The sequence below is a fragment of the Candoia aspera genome, chromosome 15 (genome assembly GCF_035149785.1).
Source record: "Candoia aspera isolate rCanAsp1 chromosome 15, rCanAsp1.hap2, whole genome shotgun sequence".
Classification (NCBI taxonomy): domain Eukaryota; kingdom Metazoa; phylum Chordata; class Lepidosauria; order Squamata; family Boidae; genus Candoia; species Candoia aspera.
Window position 1 is genome coordinate 2551204 of NC_086167.1, and position 23410 is coordinate 2574613.

The 23410-nt window shown below is 44.5% G+C and overlaps 3 protein-coding genes across 3 annotated transcripts; 2 read left to right on the plus strand and 1 right to left on the minus strand.

Annotated features, from left to right (window-relative positions):
• The first annotated feature begins 1469 nt into the window (after positions 1-1469).
• Positions 1470-12031, plus strand: SRSF9 (serine and arginine rich splicing factor 9). Its single transcript, XM_063315629.1, has 4 exons — positions 1470-1807; positions 8207-8376; positions 9840-10012; positions 11053-12031. Exons 1-4 carry the CDS (start codon positions 1569-1571, stop codon positions 11194-11196), a joined length of 726 nt encoding a protein of 241 aa, XP_063171699.1. The 5' UTR covers positions 1470-1568; the 3' UTR covers positions 11197-12031.
• Positions 12032-13292: 1261 nt separating this feature from the next.
• GATC (glutamyl-tRNA amidotransferase subunit C) lies at positions 13293-17755 on the minus strand. Its single transcript, XM_063315632.1, has 4 exons — positions 17576-17755; positions 16886-17055; positions 16410-16513; positions 13293-15154 (listed from the first exon to the last, which is right to left on the minus strand). The coding sequence occupies exons 1-4, from the start codon at positions 17753-17755 to the stop codon at positions 15093-15095; spliced, it is 516 nt and encodes a 171-aa protein (XP_063171702.1). The 3' UTR covers positions 13293-15092.
• On the plus strand, positions 17754-20771 carry TRIAP1 (TP53 regulated inhibitor of apoptosis 1). Its single transcript, XM_063315634.1, has 2 exons — positions 17754-17906; positions 20352-20771. Exons 1-2 carry the CDS (start codon positions 17754-17756, stop codon positions 20433-20435), a joined length of 237 nt encoding a protein of 78 aa, XP_063171704.1. The 3' UTR covers positions 20436-20771.
• The last annotated feature ends 2639 nt before the right edge of the window (positions 20772-23410 follow it).

Here is a 23410-nt window from a genome sequence, read left to right on the forward strand (position 1 = left end):
ATATATTTATAAAGCCATGAACCATAAATTGTGTTTAACAATCTTTTAAGGCTCTACCCAATCCAAGCAAACCACACAATGGGTTGTGTGATCCAATCAGTCACAATGTGATTTCTAAGTTTTGATTTAGAATGTAGAATGAAGAAGACAGCAGTTCTGATTGGTTAACCATCATCTATGATTAACAAATGGTATAAAATACATAGCTCCAGACCAAAAAATATTCTTCATAGGAGGGGGGAATTAAGAGACAAAATGGTTTAATTTTTTTTCAAGGGCTCAAGGTATGTTTTAGTCCTTAAGAACCCCTTGACACATCCCCTCAAATTGGGGTCTGATCTCACTGATTTTTGGAACACAGCTGTCAGAATGCTATACAGTCCATCCCTCAAGCTGCTAATGAAAGTTGCACACCTCTGACTTATGGCTTAGTAAGCTGTGCAAACACAGCCGTTAAATAGCACGCTCATGGTTATGTTTAATCACCCATGCTGCATTTAGAGAGTGCATAGAGTAATATAGCACAGCCCATTCATGATTCAGGGACTTGCAAGTAGGCTACTTTTGGTTCTCTGCACTGTGTGAAGTAAACGGTTAGTTGGGTGAACCTGTCTTTAAACCAGAATATGGTTTATTTGTCCACAGCAGTTGGTGGGACTCTTTATAGTTATTTATAGCTTTAATAACTTTATAGCCATTAAACTTACTTATACACTTTATTTATTATAACATTAATTCTAATTGTTAGTAGATAAAACGCAGAGAGGTTGAGGGCCATTTACAAACAAATCAGTCCGAGCGGCTTTATAAGGTCGCTCCCCAAACCGAGCTGCTTTTCCAGAGACCTCAGGTTGCTTCTCCGGGAGAAAGAGAGAAATGAGAAAATCACCCGCACAGCCGGGAAGAGGCAGGACTCTGGAAAGCTAAACGTGAGGCTGCCAGGGCTGGTGAAGGGCATCGCCGCCGCCCTCGCAAAGCACTGAGTTCCCAGCTGGCGTTCAAACCCGGGTCGCCCTAGATCAGTGTTTCTCGACCTTGGCATCTTTAAGCTGGGTGGACTTCAACTCCCAGCATTCCCCAGCCAGCATAAGGAATGGGCTGGGTAATGCTGGGAGTTGAAGTCCACCCAGCTTAAAGTTGCCAAGGTCGAGAAACGCTGCCCTAGATCAGTGCTCGCCGCCTCGGTCCCTCCCCGCCTTCGGGCAGCCGCAGCTCCAGACCGGGGGTCGCCGGCCCGGGCTCAGCCCAGCGCGCAGCCCCGGCAACCCAGCCAGGCCCCTTCCCCAGCCGGCCCAGAAGTCCCGCCCCGAGGCCAAGCGGGCCCCGCGCCAATTTCCCCGCGTTTTCGGGCGCGCGAGCTCCTCCGAGCATGCGCCCTCCGACTCTTTCTGCCAGGCAGGGGCCGCGGAGGCAGGGCCTGCTTCCGGCGCGCGCTGCGCGGCTGCTTCCTCCTCCCCTTTAAGGCGGGTGCCGCGTTCCTCTTTTCTGCCCTCCGTCAGGCGGCGTCTGAGGGAAGGCCGTGCGGGGAGGCTGCTGCGGTCGCCGAGCGCGGGAGGCGGACGGGCGAGATGTCCGGGGGCTGGGGCCGGGACATGATGGATTACGGTGGCGGGCCCGGGATGTCCGGCGGCGGCCGCGGGGGCGGCGGCGCGGGCGACGGCCGCATCTACGTGGGCAACCTGCCGGCCGACGTGCGCGAGAAGGACCTGGAGGAGCTCTTCTACAAGTACGGCCGCATCCGCGACATCGAGCTGAAGAGCAAGCGCGGCCTGGTGCCCTTCGCTTTCGTGCGCTTCGAGGACCCGCGGTGGGTGAGGGGGGACGGCCTTTCCCGCCTGCGGCGCGGCGCGGCCCGCAGTTGCCCTGCGCGCGCTCGCGGTGCGCGGCCCCGGCGCCCTGCCTGACTCAGCCAGCCTCCTTTGCAGGGCTGTTGTGGCAGGGGTAAGGGAGGGGAGACCTTGGGTGGCGGGCTCTCGGATCCTAAAGGAGAGCCCTGCCTCGTTGGGTCTGGGCTACATCTCCCATCATCCACAGCCGGCCGTGGGAATGAGGGGGGTTGAGCGGGGCTGCAGCCCCGGGGTCAAGCCTCGCTCGGGTTACTGATACGTCGCTGCCGGCCGAGGAATTGAGGGTGAGTTTCTGGGGGAAATATGCCCAAGATCGCGTATGAAGGACTTCCAGAAAAGATTCACACATGCGGACATGCGTTCAGAGACTCGGTTTTTAAACATACCGGGATCATAGTGTTGCTCTTCAATCAGCGTGCAGCACAAGGGCTATTTTTAAAACGGCTCTGAAAATACAGTAAAGCTAACATTTAAGGTCTTCCCCCAAGGCCACTACACAATCAGTCCATTTTCAAACACAGATTGACGGATTATATATCATTTTTCCAAGCCCAGTATCCTTCAGGTGACTGGCAGGAATTCTACAAACAGGGAAGTCATAATTGCTATTAACATGTCTGTGTAAGAAAATATGATCTGTCTCCAAAAATACTGTGCACTTTGCTTTGTCTGTATTGCAGTGTTGTGAATGGCTATGGCAGGGATTCACTTTTTTATCTTTTCTCAATAGCCTCATTCTTAATTAGGTAGGGAAGCTTTTATATATATTACTTTATATGTTACCTACCATTCAGTATCACATTGGCGGGGTGGCTATGAATAATAAAATTGTAAATTCAATAAATCTTCAGTGATCAATAAAAATAGAATAAGATGTTCCTGGGCATTTGTATAATGCTGCAGAATATTCAGAGCATTTCACCTCAGATTATCTTGTGGTTCTTAGAACAATCTTGAAAAGTAGTGGTGGTAATTAATCTTCCAGGCTGAGCTTGATTTGCTATTGCCTTTTTCTGGGAGTTTTTTTCATGGTCTCTTTTCCAAGTACTGACCAGATGTGCCTCCACTGATTCTGTTTACTTTTCACTGGATCAGCTAGGTATTCTCACCTGCTGTGACTCTTCTACAGTAATAACTAGGGCGAGGATTTCTATGACCTGAAAATGTTAGAAATATGCAAGCATCTATGACCTTAAAACTATTTAAATATGACCAATTAAACCAAAAATATGCTTTTAAAGCAAAAATATGACTTTACAATTTTTCTGAAAAAGCACCCAATTTTTAAAAATCTTACACACACACACAAATTAAAAGGTTTATTCTTCTTCACTTCCAGTGCAGAAGTGCTAGCATTGAAGGAATCAAATGAACATTTTGAGAGTAAAATGATCATCCCTGGATTAGTTTTCATTAACAGCAGAATTGCATTGGATGACCATGTGAATCTTGAGGTTATCAAACTCAAAACTCCTTCTGTTGTCCACCAGGATGTTCTTGTATCTGGAGAAACTCCGTTCAACATCACAAGAGGTTATAGGAACAAATTTGAAAAAGCAAACTCATCTGGAGAAAATTCTGGCTCGAAGTCTTCAAATTTTGTTTCGAATCCATTTAGAACGTTACTTATTTTGCAAAGTGTTGAATAACCCAGATTAGATTGCAGCACTCTTTGCACTTTATCACTACTTTTTTCAGCCACTTTCCCCTTTGCTTGCTTTAAATCACTCTGTTTTACAATGTTCAGTGCATCATTAAGTTCCATTCCTCCAGTTTCAAGGTGGGTGATTGCTCTTGATAATCCACTGAAGTTAGATCCTATATATGCTAAGTTTCCAGCCAAGGTTTCAGAAAAGGAATCTTGCACAATCTTGATGGAGGAAGATTCACAACAGTCAAATTCTTTAACTATCTGCTGCAAGGAAGCATAATTTGTGAAATAATACATAGCTGCATCCAGTCAAGTCCCCTGATGTGTCACGACAGGTTGGGGAGGGAGAGCCAAAGTAGGAGCAGTTTCTTTGAACTTTTGTACTCGAAGTGGAGTGTTAATGAACATTTTTTTCCCATTTGAAATTATCTACATCAGGATAGTTGTTTCGAATCTCTTCGCCCACTCTCTGTAAACCATGTGCAAGGCATGTGATATGGATCATTTTTGGATAAAGAAGTTTAAGTCCCTTAGCTGCTTTAGTCATGTATGGAGCAGCATCTGTTACAAAGAGAAGGATATTTCCCCTTTTTACACCATCTGGCCAGAGTAGTTCCATAGATCGTCGAAGAGCATAGCAATAGTGGAATTGTTTACGTTTTGTAGAGTTTCACATGTTAGAAGAAATACTTCACTAAGCTTATCACATTTCAGAGTGCCAATAATAACACTGGCTACATAACTTCCATTTACATCAGTTGTTTCATCTGTTGAAACCCATATCTTATTGTTGTCAACAGCAGATCTTATCTTTCTTAACACATCTTCATAGCAGGCAGAGATGTAATTTTTCCTTACAGTTGATTCATTTGGAATCGGGTGACTGGTGTACTTCTCCAAAAAATGCCTGAGGCTACCACTACCTAATTTCCTTAAGGGAATATTTGAAGTAACCATCATTGTACAGAGATCCTTACAAAATTCTGACTGGGTATTTGATGAACCTGCAGTTGAAGAAGAAGCTCTCTCGAAAAGGAGACGTTGCCTGTTCTCAGTGAAGGTAAATCTTGCTAAACAACTCTTGTGTTTCACGGTGTCACCATGTTGTTGAATATTAAAATGCTTTTGGGCTGATACCTTAATTTCACACAATATACAAAACAAAATATCACCATTGCTACTGAAAATCTGCTCCCCAAATTCTTGAACAAGACGCCGTAATTTCACACTCGCTGAACATCTACTTTTAGGCATGTTGAAATCAGATTACAACTCTCATGTGACTCCACCACCTTGAACACAGACACACCTAAGTTGGGGAGCAAATGAGAAAAAGGAAAAAAAAAGGCAAATTCTCACTCTTTTTTTCAGGCCTGGTCAGGGGAGAAGCCTCTGGCTGCTGAAGTCATTTTAAAAACGGTTGCTGTCCTCTTACACAACACACACACACCCCCCTCCCTGAGTTGGGGAGTGAATAAGAAGAAAAAAAACAGGCAAATTCTCACTTTCTTTGCTGGCTTGAACTTGCTGGCTTATCAGGAGGGTTGCCAATGACCAAAATATGACGTTTGTTACGAATTTAAGCAGAAATATGACATAACACCTTTAAAAAGTCAAAATATGACTTTTCAGGCAAAATAAAAAGCATCTAATTCTCACCAGATTACTCTAAAACATGTTTTAACTTACTAATAAATTCAAATAAAGGCTCCAGAAAAAATATGACATGTCATAGAAATCCTCACTCTAGTAATAGCAATCATGCTGATGCTGGTAATGTAGTGGTGCTTCAGTGTTTTACAGGAGCATCTTGTATCAGTAGGCAGCTCATGTCTAGTACGTTTTGTGCCAAAAGCATGAAGTCTTCTGTGTCCCTTACCAAAGGGACCTATTTGGCCCGTGTTTATAATATAAGCTTAGTGATTTTTAAAAAAAATGTTAATTCTGTTGAAATATATTGCTCATCTGAAATGTAATCTTGGAAACCTTAGCACAATCTTGTGTACAATTATAATAGCTATGCTGTTCTTTTTCCACCTATCTTCACTTTTAGACTTAGGCAAGGAAAGCATTCAGTCCCTCCAGTCTGTTCATTATGAAAGCAAATGTTTTTGCCCACGTCCACCTTGCCTCGACATGCCCTCCTTGGAGACGCTGAAGTTTCCGTTTTTAAACCTCCATCCTGTTTGCCTTCCCCAAACCTTAAATGCCCTCTCTCTTTTTTCTCTTGTGAGATTTGCTCAAGCAATTCACAAACAAGTTTCAGTAAGGTAAGAGGAACACTGCTGACCCATTCCAACAGAGATCCGAGAGTCTCAAAATGGGAAATGCATGTTGCATTTCCCATATGCCTGTGTTCTGATTCTTCTCTGAAAAGGATAATGTTCTTTGTACAGCATGCCTCATTCTTGTTGTTAATAGCTATATTCTACTTAGAAACTAGCTGTACAAAGTGGTGCCTATCAGTATAACCTGGTGGTACTACGTACGTGTAGAAAATAGCTTATCTCTTGGCACCCTGTAGTTCTGAAATGAAAGAGCTGCCACAATGATTTTCTACTCGATAAATGTTTATTAAAATAGGACGCAGAAGCATTAGGTATCTTTGCTGCCTTGAGTTGTATATAAAAAGGTGGGATAAAAATAGAATAACAACAACAGGAATCTTACGAAAGCCACTCCTTCCTACTCCCTCATATTCTGAAACACATTCCATAGTCTTTAACTTGCAATGATATGATGAATAATATTAAATTGGGGTTTCCTTTTTAGACTATAATTTAAACAAAATACAGAGTAAACATGCAATTTTCTAGCTTGGTCATGGTCAGTCAGGAAAAATTAAATGGTCTCTATTATGGCCCATCTGTGGCTAATGCAGACAGAGGTCTGGATATAGCGTGGTTATTGTTTGAGTGTCTGCAGATCTGGTACCCTCTGATCACTTTCAGACAGCTTGATAGTATTAACAGGATAATGAGATTTGGATTCCACCAAATGAAAGAATAACTGAAATATGCTCAAATTTTACTTTAAAAAGCATTTTCCTTTTAAATCTATGACACAGTGGTGGGGAGTCAGTTTAACAGAGTAACTAGTATTTTTTCCTATGTAGACATAGCAGAAACTTGTGCAACATGGATTGACTTTTAAATTTGCTTTAAAAATTTGTACCTTTCTGACTCAAGCTAATCTATGTGAATGTTTCTGAATAGCTAATGTCATTATACTTCAAATGTAGAAGTTTATTTAATTCTTTATTTGAATTCAGTTCGATATTTCAATAGCTAAATACCATTTGTTACTGAACACAAAATCCTCAGCTGATGAAGATCTTGGATTCTTTGAGGCAAGAAAAAGATGGAATGGACTGAACCAAAGATAAAAAACCACTCTATCTAAAACATGGCAAAACTAAGAACAAAGAGTGACCAAATACCACTGTAACACTGATGTTGGAATAAAGATCTTAAGCTTGATAAAAGTAATTTTGAAGGAATTTCTAGGATCAGCCTCTCAATTAAAAACACATTGTTTAAAATGATTTATAGAATGAGAGTTGAAGGGGCCTAGCAATCCTTTTTCCCCAGCTGCCTACTTGAGTGTGGAAATCCAAAGCAGCCTAAATGGATGGCCATCCATCTTGTGCTCAGAAGCCTCTCTTCCTAGTGTCAAGAAGTCTGTTCTAATTCCAGCCAAATTTAGGGGTTGGGGATAGGAAAATGTTAATTGCTCTGTTGACCAACTTGATGCTGTAAAGAGGACAAACTATTTCAGAATACTGTGGTTTTATTAAAGCAAATTGAAATTTGCACTGACCCTTTTTTCCAGCGCCATCACACTTTTGATCTTTAGCTTATGATTAATTATAATTGTTTGAATCTTTTTTCATTTTTAACTGTATTCAGGTCAATTCATCCCAATTTATATATCACTGATCACCTTCCCCCATTTCTTAAACTTAAATAAGGAGCTCTGTGGTTATCTCTAGTGAATGTCATTTTCTTTTCCATACTGTTAGGGTAATTTTGAATTTTTTTCTATCTTTTGAGGCACTATTTATTCAACTTATTCATAAATTTGATGACGATTCCTTCCACGCACTCCTTTTGAAAGTAGCATATTGAAGTGGATTTTCAGAGAAGCTATTGTAATTCCTGAAGCAGTTATACCTTAAACATTACATTTTGCTGAAGTACAATCTTCTTGAATATATACTAGAGACAATAGCTTGGCAATATTCTGCTGATATTCATCAAACTGATAGCAGGTTCTGTGATTATGTGCTGGTGCTTCTTCTAAAGCCCTAAATTTCTCAGTTCCTTTTTGCAGAATGATCTGCAATGATGATGAATAACATTTACAATCCCTCTTTCATGCTACGATTTTTGTTCAAAGATAGAAGCATTTCTGTCACTTACTAACTTCACATGTTCGTGATATTTCTAAAATCCTGATTACCAGGAAGTTCACATTTTTGTGATATTTCTAAAACTGAACACTAATCTTAAGACCATTTTAGATTTAAGCAGATGGATTTGGACGTGTGCTAATGTCTGCCAGATTAGAAACTAGGAGTTTCTAGCTCTTTTAGGCTTTTATTTCAATATTTTACACTTTAAGTTTTAAGCTGCAACATTTTCAAAAACCTTTCATGTTTTCAGTGTTTGAATAGTGGTGAACATGGCTATATATTGTTTGTTCACAGAGATGCAGAAGATGCAGTTTATGGAAGGAATGGTTATGATTATGGCCAGTGTCGTCTGCGTGTTGAGTTTCCCAAACCTTCCAGAGGTCGGGGTGGAGGCTTTGGTGGGGGGCCTCGTGGGAGGAATGGCCCTCCTTCACGACGATCTGAATTTCGAGTCCTTGTTTCAGGTATGTTCCCTTCTGTACTTCATATTGACTGGGATCCCTCCTGATGCAACGTCTCCAGTTGTATTGGGGAGAAGATTACCTTATTGCTACCGTAATACATGGTTTCTTTTTTAATATGGAACCTGTGCCTATGAAGGAGTTTTTTAGAACTGCAAGAGGACGCTATACTTTTCTGATTTGATTCATGGAGGAAGTCTTTGCTTATGGATTCATCATGGTGAATGAATGGTGAGCAAAAATGTCTCCAGCTGGAGGCAAGTGTGAACTCTTGGATGTGAAAAGGGGCCACTATACGGGCGGGCAAAGGGAAGGAAGAAGAACTGGGGGATCAGTTTTATAGTGTTTGTGCCAGAAGGAACAGGTCTTAGATGGTGCTGTGAGACCAAAATATGTCTGTTAAAACCTGAGAATACAGCTGCACAATATTTGTGTTCTTTATGAAAGAAAATTAACCCGAATTAGATCCCCTCTGCTCAGAGCCTTGTGGACTCCTCAAAACAACCTTGATATACTTGGAATAGGTGTCTGTGTCTAGTGAGTTGGGAGACAAGTGAAAAAGTCCTAATCTCACTGGAAAAAAAAATGGAAGTATTTTGGAGGTTTTGCCATGGTGATCAAATCTCTGAAGAAAATTCAGCACGCTGTGGCCAAACATATGGAGTGGCCCACTTAAAACATAAAAATATTCCTATACACTAAAATAAAATGCCAAGAACTGTGCTTCTCTGCATGCTACTGTGGCATCGTGGCTAGAAATAGGAGTACTCACGGTGAGGAAATCCCTGAATGGCGATCTCTCCAGCTTTGCAGCAGGACCTGAAAACGAAAATGCTCAACCCCAGGTGTGCATCTCCCACACAGAAACCTGGGAGGGCAGGGAGGATACCTGGACCTGGCTTCTGGCTTGAATGGGAGAACTTGCCTTACTAGAGAGCATTGTGAAGCATTCTTGAAAACTGCTAGGAAGCAGCAGCATACTAGTTTCTTCAGAATATGCTGTGGAACAGGGAACTCACTCCCCCTTGTCTGTCTTTAGAGCAAACTTGCGGATAGTTAACTCGGGTATCCTTGCATCGCTGCCCAAGGATAAGCTATTGGAATCTAAGGACCCAAACACACACTCTTAGAAGGGGACCCTCATTCTTGGATGGGAATCTGATCTTGAGTACATGGAGTACAATCTGTCCAGTCAGAGTTAGGGGTGATGTTAAATTTACATTGGACAAATAGGAGGATTCCTTTGACTCCCAGACCTACCTGGGGGACTACCTTGCTGACACGGAGGGCTCACCCTTTGGAATGGAACTTAATTGCAGTTTTTTGGACCCTAATTGTAGCACTGACTCTCTGGAATGCACAGGAAGTCTATGGAAATGGTGGAGCGCAGCCATGCCTGGCGCAGCCTCAGCAGCTGGTGTCATCTCTTTACACAGTCTCTTGTGTTTTGTGTTCTCACTGCTCAGGGCTTCCTCCATCAGGCAGCTGGCAGGACCTGAAGGATCATATGCGTGAAGCTGGTGATGTATGTTATGCAGATGTACAGAAAGATGGAATGGGGGTGGTTGAGTTTCTTCGCAAAGAAGATATGGAATATGCACTGCGTAAACTGGATGACACCAAATTCCGATCTCATGAGGTGGGTTCCTGCCTGTGGGTGAAGAGCATGTGCGCGTGCCAGTCGTGGAGGAACATGCATTAACCTGTCCTGTTGTGGTGCTCTCAAGAGGCTTCTGGGCGCAGTCTAGCAATAGTCTTGGAAATGGTGGCTTAAAGTAAACCTAGCAGGATTAAGGGTTGTCAAAGCTGTGTGAAACCTACCCCATGATGGTGTGGTTAAAAGCTCTGACAGCAGAAACTAGGTTTTGTGGTTTAATTCCTGGAAAATGAGCATTTGGATGACTTGCTTTTGACATCTTCTGAGTGAGTCAAGTTGACTTGCTTTGCCATTCTCCCACGGACAGCCAGTGGCTGAACAAAGGTGGCTACCAGCTGGCTGTTTCAATAAGCTTAGCTTGCCTTGTACTGGCAAGCTGAAATGGTATTTCCCAGAGGAGCAGATGAGTAGCTCTGTTGCTTGCTTAATAGTAATCTTCCCCACCTGTGCTTGGATCTTCCTACTTAAGGTGGTCTGATATCTCTGCTGTAAACCAGGTTTTATTCTTGGGGCATTGCTACTTCACTACAACCACCTTCTTCTAGTGGCTGGCTTGATCTACAACCACCCAGTCTATCACAGATGGAGGCTGCTTGTTATGAAATTTTCTTCAAGAATCTGAACTGCAGAAACAATTAAATTAAGATGGACTGGTGAGAGTTCACCAAGACCTTTCCTAACTGTGCTGAAGGACTACACTAGCCTGCATCTCTCCCTCTGATAGCTTAACGTTGGAAACTGACATCACCCTTCTTAGTTACATGGGGACAAAACAGGTCTGTGTTTGCCTACGCAACCTAGCTGTTCTCTAACAGGCCCTTTTCCTGCAGACCTTGAGGGCGAGATCTGAATTGGCCTAAGGCAGCCATAGGATTTGTCCTGCCTGTATAGGAAAACTCTCCGGTCGATCCTGAGCCGCCCGTGCCCTGGTTTCTCGTCTTCGTTTTTGGCATTCATTTATTCGTAACGTTGACCACAGGATGCTATGCCAATGTTTGGGTTTTCTCTGTTCTGAATTCCAGGGTGAAACAGCCTATATCAGAGTTTGTCCTGAAAGAAGCATCAGCTACGGCTACTCGCGCTCCCGTTCTGGTTCAAGGAGTCGCGATTCTCCATACCAAAGCAGGGGATCACCACGCTACTCTTTGCCCTTTAGGCCATTCTGATCGCACCCGCCAGGGACTTGTAACGATGTGAACTGGGCTTGGTATTTCTGCTCAGAGTTTACATTCCAAAATGGATGGATATAGTCTTTCGTAGGAAACCTTTTCGGTTTTTTTTCTTTCTATTCAACGAAATCTTTTTTTTTATGACAACTGTTTTTACTAGGGAAGTGTTGGTAATGAAATATTATAAACCATTGCCACTTAAAATACGTTTTATTTGGAAAATGTAAGTTGTTTTTGTTTCCTTCTCAGTGAAGGAAAATGAGCTTGGAACTCATACGTGTTAATAGTTTGTCTGCTGGATGGGCTTTAAAGCAGTGGAGCAAGGCCTGTTGGTGGTGTTTTGAAATATATTCCAATGTTTCTGTAACTCATAAGTGGGTGGCTGTCCTTTTGTGCAGTAAGGGTGGAAAGGAGATAAACAGCTGATCCTGGATTTTAAGTTGCTTTCTCTTATTGGGTTAAAGAAGCATTTTAAAGTTTTTGCTCGCTGCAGGTGTCATACTGGAAATATCAAAGGGATGTTTAAACTGTTCTACTATAACGCCAGTACAATTACTTTTATTGGCTGTTTTGATATGTCATTTCACAAATAGTGTCCAGGAAAGATTTTACCAAGCTTGGGAATAGGGAAGGGTTAAGAGAGCAGGATTAATACAATTTAATGACTTAATGGGAGAGGCTGAAAATTTGGGAAACTTATTGCAGAGGGGGTGTTCTGTGCTTCTCACTAACTGCAAAATATGTCCAATTTTAGCATTTCTTGAAGTTCTATGGAAGTCCCATCATTAATTTGATCCATAAAATAAAATGGATTTCAGTGGTTTTGTGCTTACTTAACTTGTAAACTGAGGTGTTTCATTTGAATTGTGTCCATAACTGTCAACCTATTAAGAGCTTATAAGGAGAGAGTCATTTTTAGCCAGCTTGCAAGTTTAGAGAAAGTGCTGCCAACTTATGGCTTTGAGAATAATATTTTGAGACTTTGCTCAAGTGAATGGCTACAAAGACCTAGTTCCAGGTCTTCTATTGAATTAATACCTTACTGCATCATATTATAGCTGCAATCATATGAACACTTAAGGAGAATAAAACTAATGCAATTTTGGTATAAACATGGGTTAGGTGCCTTATGTTGTATATGACATACAATTAATATACAATATGTTATAAAATCATTATGCAGCAACATTTGGCTAGAAAAACACAGAGCAACATGTCCACTGCAAAATCAAATGTAGCATATTTGTCAGAAAGTCTCCATGCTTTGCTTCCATATATTAATCTGCTATTCAATATTTCTTTCTGGATTCATTAAGCGCCCACAGCACATCTTGTTTTTGGAAAGCTCCCGCATACCATGTTCTTATGTACATTATATAGTGTGGGAGTAAATTGTCGGTGGAAGGGAAAGCATCTGTGCAACTGAAGCAGTTCAGAGCGTACACACCTGAAGCAGGTGCCACTAAATAGTGGCTGGGGTTCAAAATGTGCTGAGTAAAAAACATGGCTTGCTTGTGGCTTAGTGATTAGGTACCCTGAGTGTGGTTCATTTGCACTCATTTTGTAGCCTGCAGAATAGCATCAGGTGCATTTTATTGTGGTGAGATTTAAGACATACAGTGGTTTAAGACATCAGTTTCATTCTTTTAAAATAAAATTCTCCCCTGAATTGGACACTTTTCTCTGCAAGAAATGCTTCTATCTGCTCTCCCTAAAGCACCAAAAAACAAAACTCTCCCTTTTGGGGCCTTTAGGTGCCATAATAACAACCATAAAATGCCGCTACTGGCCACAAAAGACTATGCATCACTGCAATAAACTCTGGTAGAACAATGCATGATTAAATGTGGGGTCATGGTTTACACATATTATTTGTATGTCTTAGAGAGGGTAGCCTAAACATCTTCCCTCATCCAAAAAAAGGGTTAAATTAATCTCAGCAACGTATCTGCAGCAATTCCCTCTTGAAGACTGCTCTAAGGACTGTGAAAATTGTTCATCACAGTTAATTAAATTAAATCTAAATGCCACAATATATCCTAATAAACAGTACCACACATTGTCTTCTAATTAAATTAAAAAATTTCAAAGCGTAAAAGCAATTGTACTACATTTTATTCAGTTTTCCTGGAAAATATTTTGTGTCATGACTGAATAACAAGGTAACATAGTAATTGGTATACATAAAGCGAATAGCTCTCTTCTGTGATTATGCGCTGGTGCTTCTGAAGCACCAAATTTCTGAGTTCCTTTTTGCAGAATGTTCTGCACTGATAGTAATATACATGGTCTCCCTTTTGTGCTGGGATATTTGTTCAAAGACAGAAGCATGTCATTTATTAACTTCACATTTTTGTGATATTTCTAAAGCCCTGAATACCAAGCTCAAATTGAGGATCTATGAATAAGATTTAATCAGCTAGATCTTGGCATGTGCTAATGTCTGCCACCTTATAGACTAGGAGCCTGTAGCTCATTTAGACCTGTATTTATCTCTCTCTCTCTCTTTATATTTCAAATTTAGTCACCACCCATCTCACTCACAGAGTGACTCTGGATGGTTCACAATAAAAACAAGAAGAAATATTTCTTAAAAATACAATAAAACCATTCTTAAATAATATAGTCCCAGGCGTAGATGATAAAAAGTCCTTAATTTCTGGAAGCATCTTCATGGTGCTAGCCATCCCCAGGGTTGTACCTCCTCACACCCCACATGAGATGGCAGAGCCAGGTCCTCACCCCTTTCTGGAGGGCCGGGAGAGTGGGGGCTCATCTCAACTCGGGGGGCAGCGTGTTCCACGGGGCGGGGCAACGGCAGAGAAGGCCCGCCTTCTGGACGCCACCAGATGAAATTCTCTTACAGACGGGGTCCGCAGCATGCCCTCTCTGCCTGACCAGGTGGGGCAGGTCAATGTAACAGGGAAGAGGCGGTCCCTCAGGTAACCTGGCCCCATGCCATGTAGGGCTTTAAAGGTGATAAACAACAGCTTGAATTGGACCCAGTAGACAGCGTAGGCACAGCATCACTTAAATCACCCGGGATGGAAATGTATAGTCGGATATCATCTGCATATTGATGATATGGTGATGGATGATCTCTCCCAGTGGTTTCACGTAGATGTTAAAAAGGAGTGGGGAGAGTGCCGAACCCTGCGGCACCCCACAAAGGAGGGGCTGCGGGGGGCCAGATCAACACCGACTGGGACGGACTCCAGAGGAAGGAGGTGAACCAGTGCAAAACTGCCGCCCACCCCCAACCCCCTGAGCCTTCTATACTTGAGCTCTCAGGTATAACAGTTTGGGATACCTTTCATGTTCCTCCTGGAGGCTGACTGAGCAGTGCTGGGCATATATTGTTTGCCCACAGAGATGCGGTTTATGGGGGAATTGTTGCAGTTAGGCCAGTGATGCCTGTATACTCAGTTTCCCAAATCTTTTAGAGGTTAGAGCATAGGGACTTCCCCATTTCATGACTTTTGATCACAGTCCCTTCATAATTAAATATGTGCTGCTTTTCTTTGTGGGGATTTGGTGACACGAGTTTAGTGATTAAAACACCTTAACTGCACCACAGAATTAGTTACATCTAAACTCATGCAAAATTTTAATATCTGGATTATTTCTTGTATGGGGTTTAAAACAGATTCTAAATATGTTCCCACAACCATGTGTTAAGTTTTGTGTCAATAATACTCTTTCCTGACCCATACAACTCTATAATTAGTCTTTTTTCTCCTCAGCTAAGCAACACCAGTCATTTCAGTGCCTGTTCCCCCCTCCCCCTGGTTGTATAAGGTACTTGATGTAAAAATTCATTCAAGATGCCACTGCACATCCTGGGTTTCAGATCTAAAAGCTGTCAGTGATGGCATATCAAGTAGGATCTTCTATCAAGAGTCTTCCCTGTGAAGAAAAGTATTTCTCTCTTCAACTTTTGGCAGAGGGATGTTACCTAGTGCAAACAAAATTTGGCAGGAATAAAATACTTTGACAGTTTTGGCAATTTCTATTAGACATAAAAGCTGACTGTTATACTACCCAATATATAATTCAACTAACTGCTATAAAGCTAAATTCTCGGTGGCGAGAACAGCCATGCGTCTGGACCCTGGTGGCTGGCGACCCCGTGGTAGACCCAAGAAACGGTGGGTGGACTGCATTAAGGAGGACATGGAATGCACGAACGCCACCCCTGAAGATGCCTTGGATCGAGTCAAATGGAGACGGATATGCCGACAAGCGGACCCTGCCATAGCGCGGGAATAACGCTAGGAAGAAGAAAAAGTGCTATAAAGCTAAATCAAATGTTTATATTACTTGATGAACAAAGGAAAGAGGATGTCTGTTTCCAAAGAACTTCACCTTTCAATTGCCGCCCTAACAGCAAAAATGAACTTTTTATAAGGCAACACCTTATAAATTATAAATGGAAAATACTATCAGCTTTCAAGGATGTTCATGGCACAGTTCTGTGTGTTCCTTCACACACAGTGTTGACCAAATTATACTCTGCAGAATAGCTGAAATTAAGCACATATAATACTGAATTCAATCATTTAGACAGGTTCCAAAATCCAGGGTGGTATTTCTTAGAGATACAACGGACCCACCATTATTGCTTCCGATATAAGGAAATTAGTTGAAAAGTTCTCAGTAAGTTACTTTCCTTCCATTCACGTTGGGAAAAAAAGTTTTTAAAATTCTACAGCATAAATTTCCCTGCAAGTACCCTACAAAAAGTTGACCTTGGGCCAGTCACTCTCAGCCCAACTCACCTCACAGGGTTGTTGTGGGGAAAATAGGAGGAGGAAGGAGTATTGGGTATGTTTGCCGCCTTGAGTTATTTATAAAAATAACAAAGGGAGGGAGCCTCGTGTGGCGCAGAGGGGTAGACGGCAGTATCGCAACTGAAACTCTCCCCCGACCCAAGTTCGATCCCAGCGGAAGCCGGATTCTCAGGTAGCCGACTCAGGTCAACTCAGCCTTCAATCCTTCCAAGGTCGGTAGAATGAGCACCCGGCTTGCTGGGGAAGGAGACGACCGGGGAAGGCAGTGGCAAACCACCCCGCTCTACAGTCTGCCAAGAAAACGTTGCGAAAGCGGCATCCCGCCAAAGGGTCAGACGTGACTCGCTGCTTGCACAGGGGACCTTCCACCTTTCACCCAATAAAGGCAGGATAGAAAATAAATATTTTTTTTAGCGTTACCTGGTGGAGCTATAAAATATCCTTCAACAGTCTTTGCAGCTTTCTTCAGTAGTTCCTCTGCACAGTTCCCTTCGGAGATACTATCTTCCCTGAGGTAGAGCTGCCTGAGGAGCACAAATCCATCATCATCATCATCATCACCCTGGTAGGAAGCTTAGAAACACGGCAGCTCTCCACAATGTTTTCTATCTGAAGGCCCGGTGATATTACAGGGGCTGCTAAGGCTAGAAGGAGCAGTGGGTGCAAGTGGCTCCACCTTTTATCTGCTCATCAGAATGGGGAATGATCCAGTGGTACCAGCATTGTTCCTTTGCCAGCCTTCTGCCTGCAAAAGCTCTCAGCAGGATCTGGGGGGGTGATGACGTACCCTTCCTCAGAACTAAACGGCTTCTGAGAATACCACATTTGCTTGGCTTTCCTGGGATTGGAAAGTCAGAAAGTAAGCTCCAGAGCTGACCAGGACTCCTGATAGTTACCTGTCCTCCAGCACGGATTCCATGGGCTCCACTCCATCAGTGTTCACTGTGTGAAGTTGTTCAGCAAATTCAACCGCTTTCTCCAAGCGCCGGACACCCTCCCAGTTGCGAAAATCAACAAGGGCCAGTCGCTCAAGATGATCCAGCAACTCCAAAGTAATTTTTGTCTGCTGAAACAATTTTTTTTTCAAATAGTACATTTAAATCTCGCAAAGAAATTCCCAACAAACAATACTGTGTGGCAACTTGGAATACACTGTGAGAAATGGAAGAGAGAACTCTTTTAAAAAATGGAAATTGCCATTGGGAAGCTTTCTAGGGTTCACGTTTTTCTTTTTTGCCTTTAGGTACAGATTTGGTAACTCAATGACTTTTTTTTTAATTCCGCCGCTGAAGCCCATGAGGAGAGCGGAGGAGCCCATCCTTCCCGCCAGGTTAAACAATGCAGCGGAAGGCAGGGCTGCTTTTGTAGCGTCGAGAAATGCTCGCGGCTCTCCGGAAGTGACCTCGCAGCTCATGCTGCATCTCCGAAGCAGCAGAGCCTGGAGGGGGGGGCAGCATCGCCCGTTGATACAAGGGAGGGCTCGCGATCAAGGGCCTGGCGGAGCGCTCTGCGTGCGCTCAGAGACTAGCCTAACTGCCTCCTCCCCGCTATCTTGGCAGAGAGGGGGGCCCGGACGCCCCACTCACCCGGCCGGCACCGGCCGCCTCCGCAGAAGAGGCGCCCCCGTAGCCGAGCGCGGCGCGCAAGGCGCCCGGGCCCCGCCAGACCCACATGCCGCCCTGAGCAGGTGACGCGCGGCTTCCTCTTCCGGCGCCGACGCGGAAGTGACGCTCGTCTGCCTCCGGGGCGCTGGGTCGGTCCGCCATGAACAGCGTCGGCGAGGCCTGCACGGAGCTGAAGCGGGACTACGACCAGTGCTTCAACCGCTGGTTCGCCGAGAAGTTCCTGAAGGGGGAGTCCAGCGCCGGGGGCGACCCCTGCGTGCAGCTCTTCAAGCGCTACCAGCTCTGCGTCCAGGTCAGGAGCCCCCGCGCCAACCGGCTCGAGCCCCGGGCGGGCCTCGCTGGCGGGAGCCGCGGTCTGGCGGCGCGGGTGCTTGGCCGGGCAGCCTCCGCCCCCTGAGGCCCCTGGGCGGCTCGAGGGCTCCCCCGCGCGAAGGAGGACGACGAGCACGCGATATCGGTGCTTCGCATTTAGGGCGCCGCGGTTTAAGCGCTTTCTTTCCGCTGAGCTCGCGCTGGGTGGGAGCGGCGTTTGTAGCGAGACCCTCCCCTGAATCCGGCTGGAGCTCCCGCTGCGCGTGTTCCGGGCTGCCTCCTAGAAGTGATTTCCCGCCGTCGCTGGGCATTATTTTCTACGGTCAGGACCAGAAATACTGGAACAAGAATAACTGTTTTGGTATTTGGCCTCTACACCACCACACTGAAGTTGAAAGGAAACACACCCAGATGGGAGCGAAGTCAGGACTTTCAGCTGTAATTCAAGGGGTTCGGCAAAAGTGGGGCACTAGCAATTCAGGAAGTACAGCCAGGGGCATACAACACCCCAGCCCCCCTTGTTGGTGGCTCATAAGTAATGGAACAAATGGCTGACAAGCAGCTGCGTGGCCAGGTGTGGTCTGTTTCCTGGGTACCCCTTGACCAATCAAGCAGATAAAAGGCCTGGAGGTTGTTCTGAGTGTTACATTTGCATTTGGTAGCTGTTCACTGGAATTCTCAACATGAGGTCCAAAGAGGTGTCCATGCAAGTGAAGGAGGCCGTCATTAGGCTGCAAAAACAAACCCATCAGAGAGACAGCAGAAACACTGGGAGTGGCCAATACAACAGTTTGGAACGTCCTGAAAAAGAAGGAATTAACTGGCTCAGCAACAGCAAAAGTCCTGGAAGACCACGGAAGACAGCTAAAGTGGATAACCGCAGAATTCTGCTCTTGGTGAAGAGGAACCCTTTCACAACATCTAGCCAGGTCAAAAACACTCTTGAGGTAGGCATGTCACTGTCAACATCTACAGTCAAGAGACGGCTTTATGAATGTAAATACACAACAAGCTGCAAACCACTGGTAACGCTCAAGAACAGAAAGGCCAGATTAGACTTTGCCAGCAAACACTTAAAACAGCCTGCCCAGTTCTGGAATAAGATACTTTGAACTGATGAAACCAAGATTCACTTGCACCAGAATGATGGGAAGAGAAAAGCATGGAGAAGGAAAGGAACAGCTCATGATCCAAAGCATACCAGATCATATGTCAAACATGGTGGAGGCAGTGATATGGCATGGGCATCTATGGCTGCCAATGGAACCGGGTCACTGGTGTTTATTGATGACCTGACTGCTGATAAAAGCAGCAGGATGAATTCTGAAGTGTCTAGGGCTATACTTTCTGCTCAGGTTCAGCCAAACAGATTCAGCCAAATGCTGCCAAGCTTCATAGGGCAGATGGGCCCAAAACATACAGCAAAAGCTACCCAAGAGTTTCTCAAGGCAAAGAAGTGGGATGTTCTTCAATGGCCAAGTCAGTCACCTGCTCTCAACCCAACAGAGCCTGCTTTTCACTTACTGAAGACAAGACTGAAGGCGGAAAGACCCACAAACAAGCAGCAGCTGAAGGCAGCTGCAGTAAAGGCCGGGCAAAGCATCTCGAGGGAGGAAACTCAGCATCTGGTCATGTCCATGGGTTCCAGACTTCAGGCAGTCATTGACTGCAAAGGATTGTCATCCAGGTATTAAAGGCGGTCCTTATGTTTGTAATGATGTTGGTTGGTTCCATTACTTAGGAGCCACCAACGATGGGTGTGTGTGTATGCCCCTGGCTGTACTTCCTGAATGGTTAGCACCCCACTTTTGTCAAACCCCTTGAATTACAGCTGAAAGTTCTGACTTCGCTCCCATCTGGGTGTGTTTCCTTTCAACTTCAGTGTGGTGGTGTACGGAGGCCAAATGCCAAAACAGTTATCCTTGTTCCAATATTTCTGGTCCTGACTGTACCTTGCCACTTTAGCCTACAGCCCCAGTGGTCTCCCATCCAAGTACTGCCTGGACCCTCTTGGCTTTGGGGGGAACCAGACAAAGAGATGCTGCCCTGTCAGCTGGTGTTTGCATGGCAGGCTTCCTTAACTTGCAGCTGCCTGGACTATAATTTACTCAGCTGGACATATTTGAGTACCACAAGGCTAGGTTGAACAACATGCTAGGCTGAAATGTGATTAGCAGTTGAAGGATCATTGTGCCATGCAAACCCAGTATCCAGAATGATTACTAAAGGATTGCCAAATGCCTTGTGAGAAAGGAGAAACTAGGGAGTTTTGCCTGCAAACTGAAAAAAAAAATTGCTGCTTTTCTACAGTTGTCTAAAATTTATCTCAAGGTTGTTCTGGACTTCTAGTGCTTGCTATAACTTGCCATATGTTCTTTCAGCCCCCTTAGCATCTTAAAATATCCTTCATTTGTTTCCCTCTCAGAAAGCTATTAAGGAGAAGGACATACCCATTGAAGGGCTGGAATTCATGGGCTCCAGCAAGGAAAAGTCTGAAAACTCTTCGTAAACCTGATGGCACCTGCGACCTGCCTCTGGAAGACTATAAAACAGCCAAACTAAAATGAACTGGCTGCCAAACAAGGAACTCTCACTAATAACCTGTTTATGTGGGTGGGGAGATACAGGGTTCCTCCTCCTTGCAACATCTGTCTCATCAATCCAGTAGCTACTGCTTCATTTCCACTGTTAACTGGAAAAAGGTTTTATCATGATTGCCTGTGTAGATGTACAGTCATGTGACAAAGTAAGTGCAGCCCACTGAAATTTTTGACTTCTTCAACATACAGGTACTTGATCTTCATTTCAAAAATATTGCTAGATAAAGGGGATACAATGTAACAAATATGCATCATTTAAACTTTGTGGTTGTGTAATTTAAATAAACATAAATGCAAATTTCACATGTGGGAAAAGTAAGTACACCCCTTCATTTATCACTACCTCAAACACCTAAAATTAGAATTGGGTGCACTTGATCAGCTGCAAATGATTAGAAAGTTGTTAGAGAGGACCTGGGAGGAACTTTTCTTATTGAAGCCTCAGACATTTAGTTTGATTTGCTCTTTGTTGCTGAAGTGTGTGGCATCGCCATGCCTAGACTGAAAGAGCTCTCTGAGGCCTTCCGAAAGAAGGTTATAGATGCCGATGAGTCTGGGGAGGGATTGAAAAGGATCGCCAAGCAATTGGACATCAATCAGTCCAATGTCTGGAAGATCATCTACAAATGGAGAAGATTTCAAGCAATGGCCAACTCGCCCAGGCCAGGCCTTTGCTGGTCAATGACCAAAATAAAACTACTAGCTGCCCAGGCCAGGCCGTCCCACCAGGTTCAGCCCAAGAGCAGAATGCACGATGCTGAAAAAAGTCCCTCAGGACCCCAGAATTCCGTTACGCGATCTCTAAGTAGCTCTTGCCACTTCTGATGTCAAGAGTGCATGAGCCTACCATTAGAAAGAAGCTGCACAAATTTGATCTACATGGGAGGTGTGCCAGGAGGAAACCTTTGCTCTCCAGAAAGATACTCAGGACAAGACTGAAGTCTGCTCATGAACACCTCGGTGTCACGGCCCAGGACTCGGGCAACGCTGAGTCTGAAGAAGCTGCTCCAGCTGAACCAGTGGAATGTGAACCTCAGGAGACACCAAAACAGGAATCATCTGACGCTGATCAAAAGCATCAGAACAGCTGGAGCAGTCAGACCACGAAGCATGGCCCCCGGCACTCAGGCTTGGCAAGCAGAGCGGACAGCAGAGCACAGACTCTCGGTGAGGCTCCCTGTCGAACGGGTAGGCCTGTTCTAAGAGAAGAGCGCTGGCTGCAGCCTGGTTGAAGAGGCAGCTCTGAACCATGTTTCCTTGTTGGAAACAACTGTCGGATTGCCTGTTCTGGTGTGTCATTCCTGTGTCTGTCTTCTGCTCGTGTAAGAAACCTGAAACTCCTCTTGGACTGGCTAAAGAGCCTGGCTTGGCTCTCTGACCTCTGGACTGAATCTTGACTACTCTTGCCTGTCCTGTGGAAAGAGAGACTACTCAGGCAAGCCTTATCTTCAGAGACTCTGATTTAGGTTACTTTGTCTGCTCAGCCTTGAAACAGGACACTAGGCAAAGACCAAAACTTCTGGAACAGTGTCCTCTGGACAGTCAAGGCAAAGATAAGGTTATTTGGCCACAGTACTAGAAGACAAGGCAAAAACCAAAGACAGCATTTATTTATTTATTCAATTTATATAGCTGCCCATCTCACATACATGGCTCTGAGTGGCTCACAAAGTTAAAATTTCACAGGAACTTACATGAGAGCATCTGTCAGAAGATTGAAGTTCAGCTGAAAGTGGGCTTTGCAACATGACAGTGACCGTAAACATTCCAGTAGATCCACCAGGGAATGGTTTAAAGAAAAAATGGAGGGTTCTGAATTGGCCGAGTCAAAGCCTGGATCTAAATCCCATCGAGATGCTGTGGGTGATTAGAAACAGGCTGTGCGTGCAAAAAAACCCTCAAGCATTACACAGCTAAAAGTATTCTGCGTGGAGGAGTGGGAAAAATCCCAGTCAATGTGAGAGACTGGTAGGTAGTGACAAGTAAAACCTACTTCAGGTTGTTTCTGCCAAAGGGGGCAATGCCAGGTATTAGAGCCGAGGGGGCACATTTTCTGTAGAAGGAAATGGCATGTCTTAATTTTTGTGGACTAAATAATTGCAGAGTCCAATTTGCACAGTTTTTTTGTTCAATTACATCACCTTTATATACTGTTTGAATGAAGATAAAATACAGATATGTCCATTTAAGTTAAAAAAGAAAAAACTGTACATGGGGTGTATTTACTTTTTCACATGACTGTAATTCCTCAGGGCTATGATCTTCCCTCTGTTGGCCAAGGGAGGTGGCTCAAGGTTAGGTGGCACTTACGGGGGCTACTGTGCTGGCAGACAATTTGCAGCTTGCAACTCCAACGTGTTTCTCTGAGGCCTGCAGTTTTAACACTTGGGTGGGGAGCAAGTAGAAATGCTTTGAACTCCTGGATCAACTGCCTCTTGAGGAATTCTTGCCCTCCTAACAAAAGGAGGACCCCTCCTGTATGTCTGTCTGAGGTCACGCGGATGCCACTTGGCCCTCTGAAGGTGCCACAAAGAGGCTTCCTCGCGATTCCACCTTGGCAGCCCCAGAATGTCACCCTTTGATCTACGTCCGGGCAGACGCGATGCCTCCTGGGCAGAGGCTCGCTGCACTGCCCTTGAGGGGCTTGGCTAGTGAGGGAGCGCCAGGCGGGCGTCCTTCAGACCACCCTCTGGTGGGGTTCCCGCAGCAGGCAACTCTGTTAGGTGGTTTGTGGGCTTCAGATTGGGGTGGCCTGTGAGGTCGGCCACTGTGATTCATAAAGCGTAGGCTGGGGCTTAGGGCGATGTGTGAATCCAGCCAACGGTCGCTTATCACCACTCGGTGTGCCCTCAGTCCTCAGACTGGCCTTGAGCCAGCTCACTTC

Coding starts and splice junctions, on each gene's coding strand:
- SRSF9 (XM_063315629.1), top strand. CDS start 1,569: ATGTCCGGGGGCTGGGGCCGGGACATGATGGATTACGGTGGCGGGCCC. Junction 1,808..8,206: donor GTGCGCTTCGAGGACCCGCG/GTGGGTGAGGGG, acceptor GTTTGTTCACAG/AGATGCAGAAGATGCAGTTT. Junction 8,377..9,839: donor ATTTCGAGTCCTTGTTTCAG/GTATGTTCCCTT, acceptor CTCACTGCTCAG/GGCTTCCTCCATCAGGCAGC.
- TRIAP1 (XM_063315634.1), top strand. CDS start 17,754: ATGAACAGCGTCGGCGAGGCCTGCACGGAGCTGAAGCGGGACTACGAC. Junction 17,907..20,351: donor GCTACCAGCTCTGCGTCCAG/GTCAGGAGCCCC, acceptor TTTCCCTCTCAG/AAAGCTATTAAGGAGAAGGA.
- GATC (XM_063315632.1), bottom strand. CDS start 17,755: ATGGCGGACCGACCCAGCGCCCCGGAGGCAGACGAGCGTCACTTCCGC. Junction 17,056..17,575: donor AGGCGGCCGGTGCCGGCCGG/GTGAGTGGGGCG, acceptor AAATTGTTTCAG/CAGACAAAAATTACTTTGGA. Junction 15,155..16,409: donor ATATTTTATAGCTCCACCAG/GTAACGCTAAAA, acceptor TGTTTGCACTAG/GTAACATCCCTCTGCCAAAA.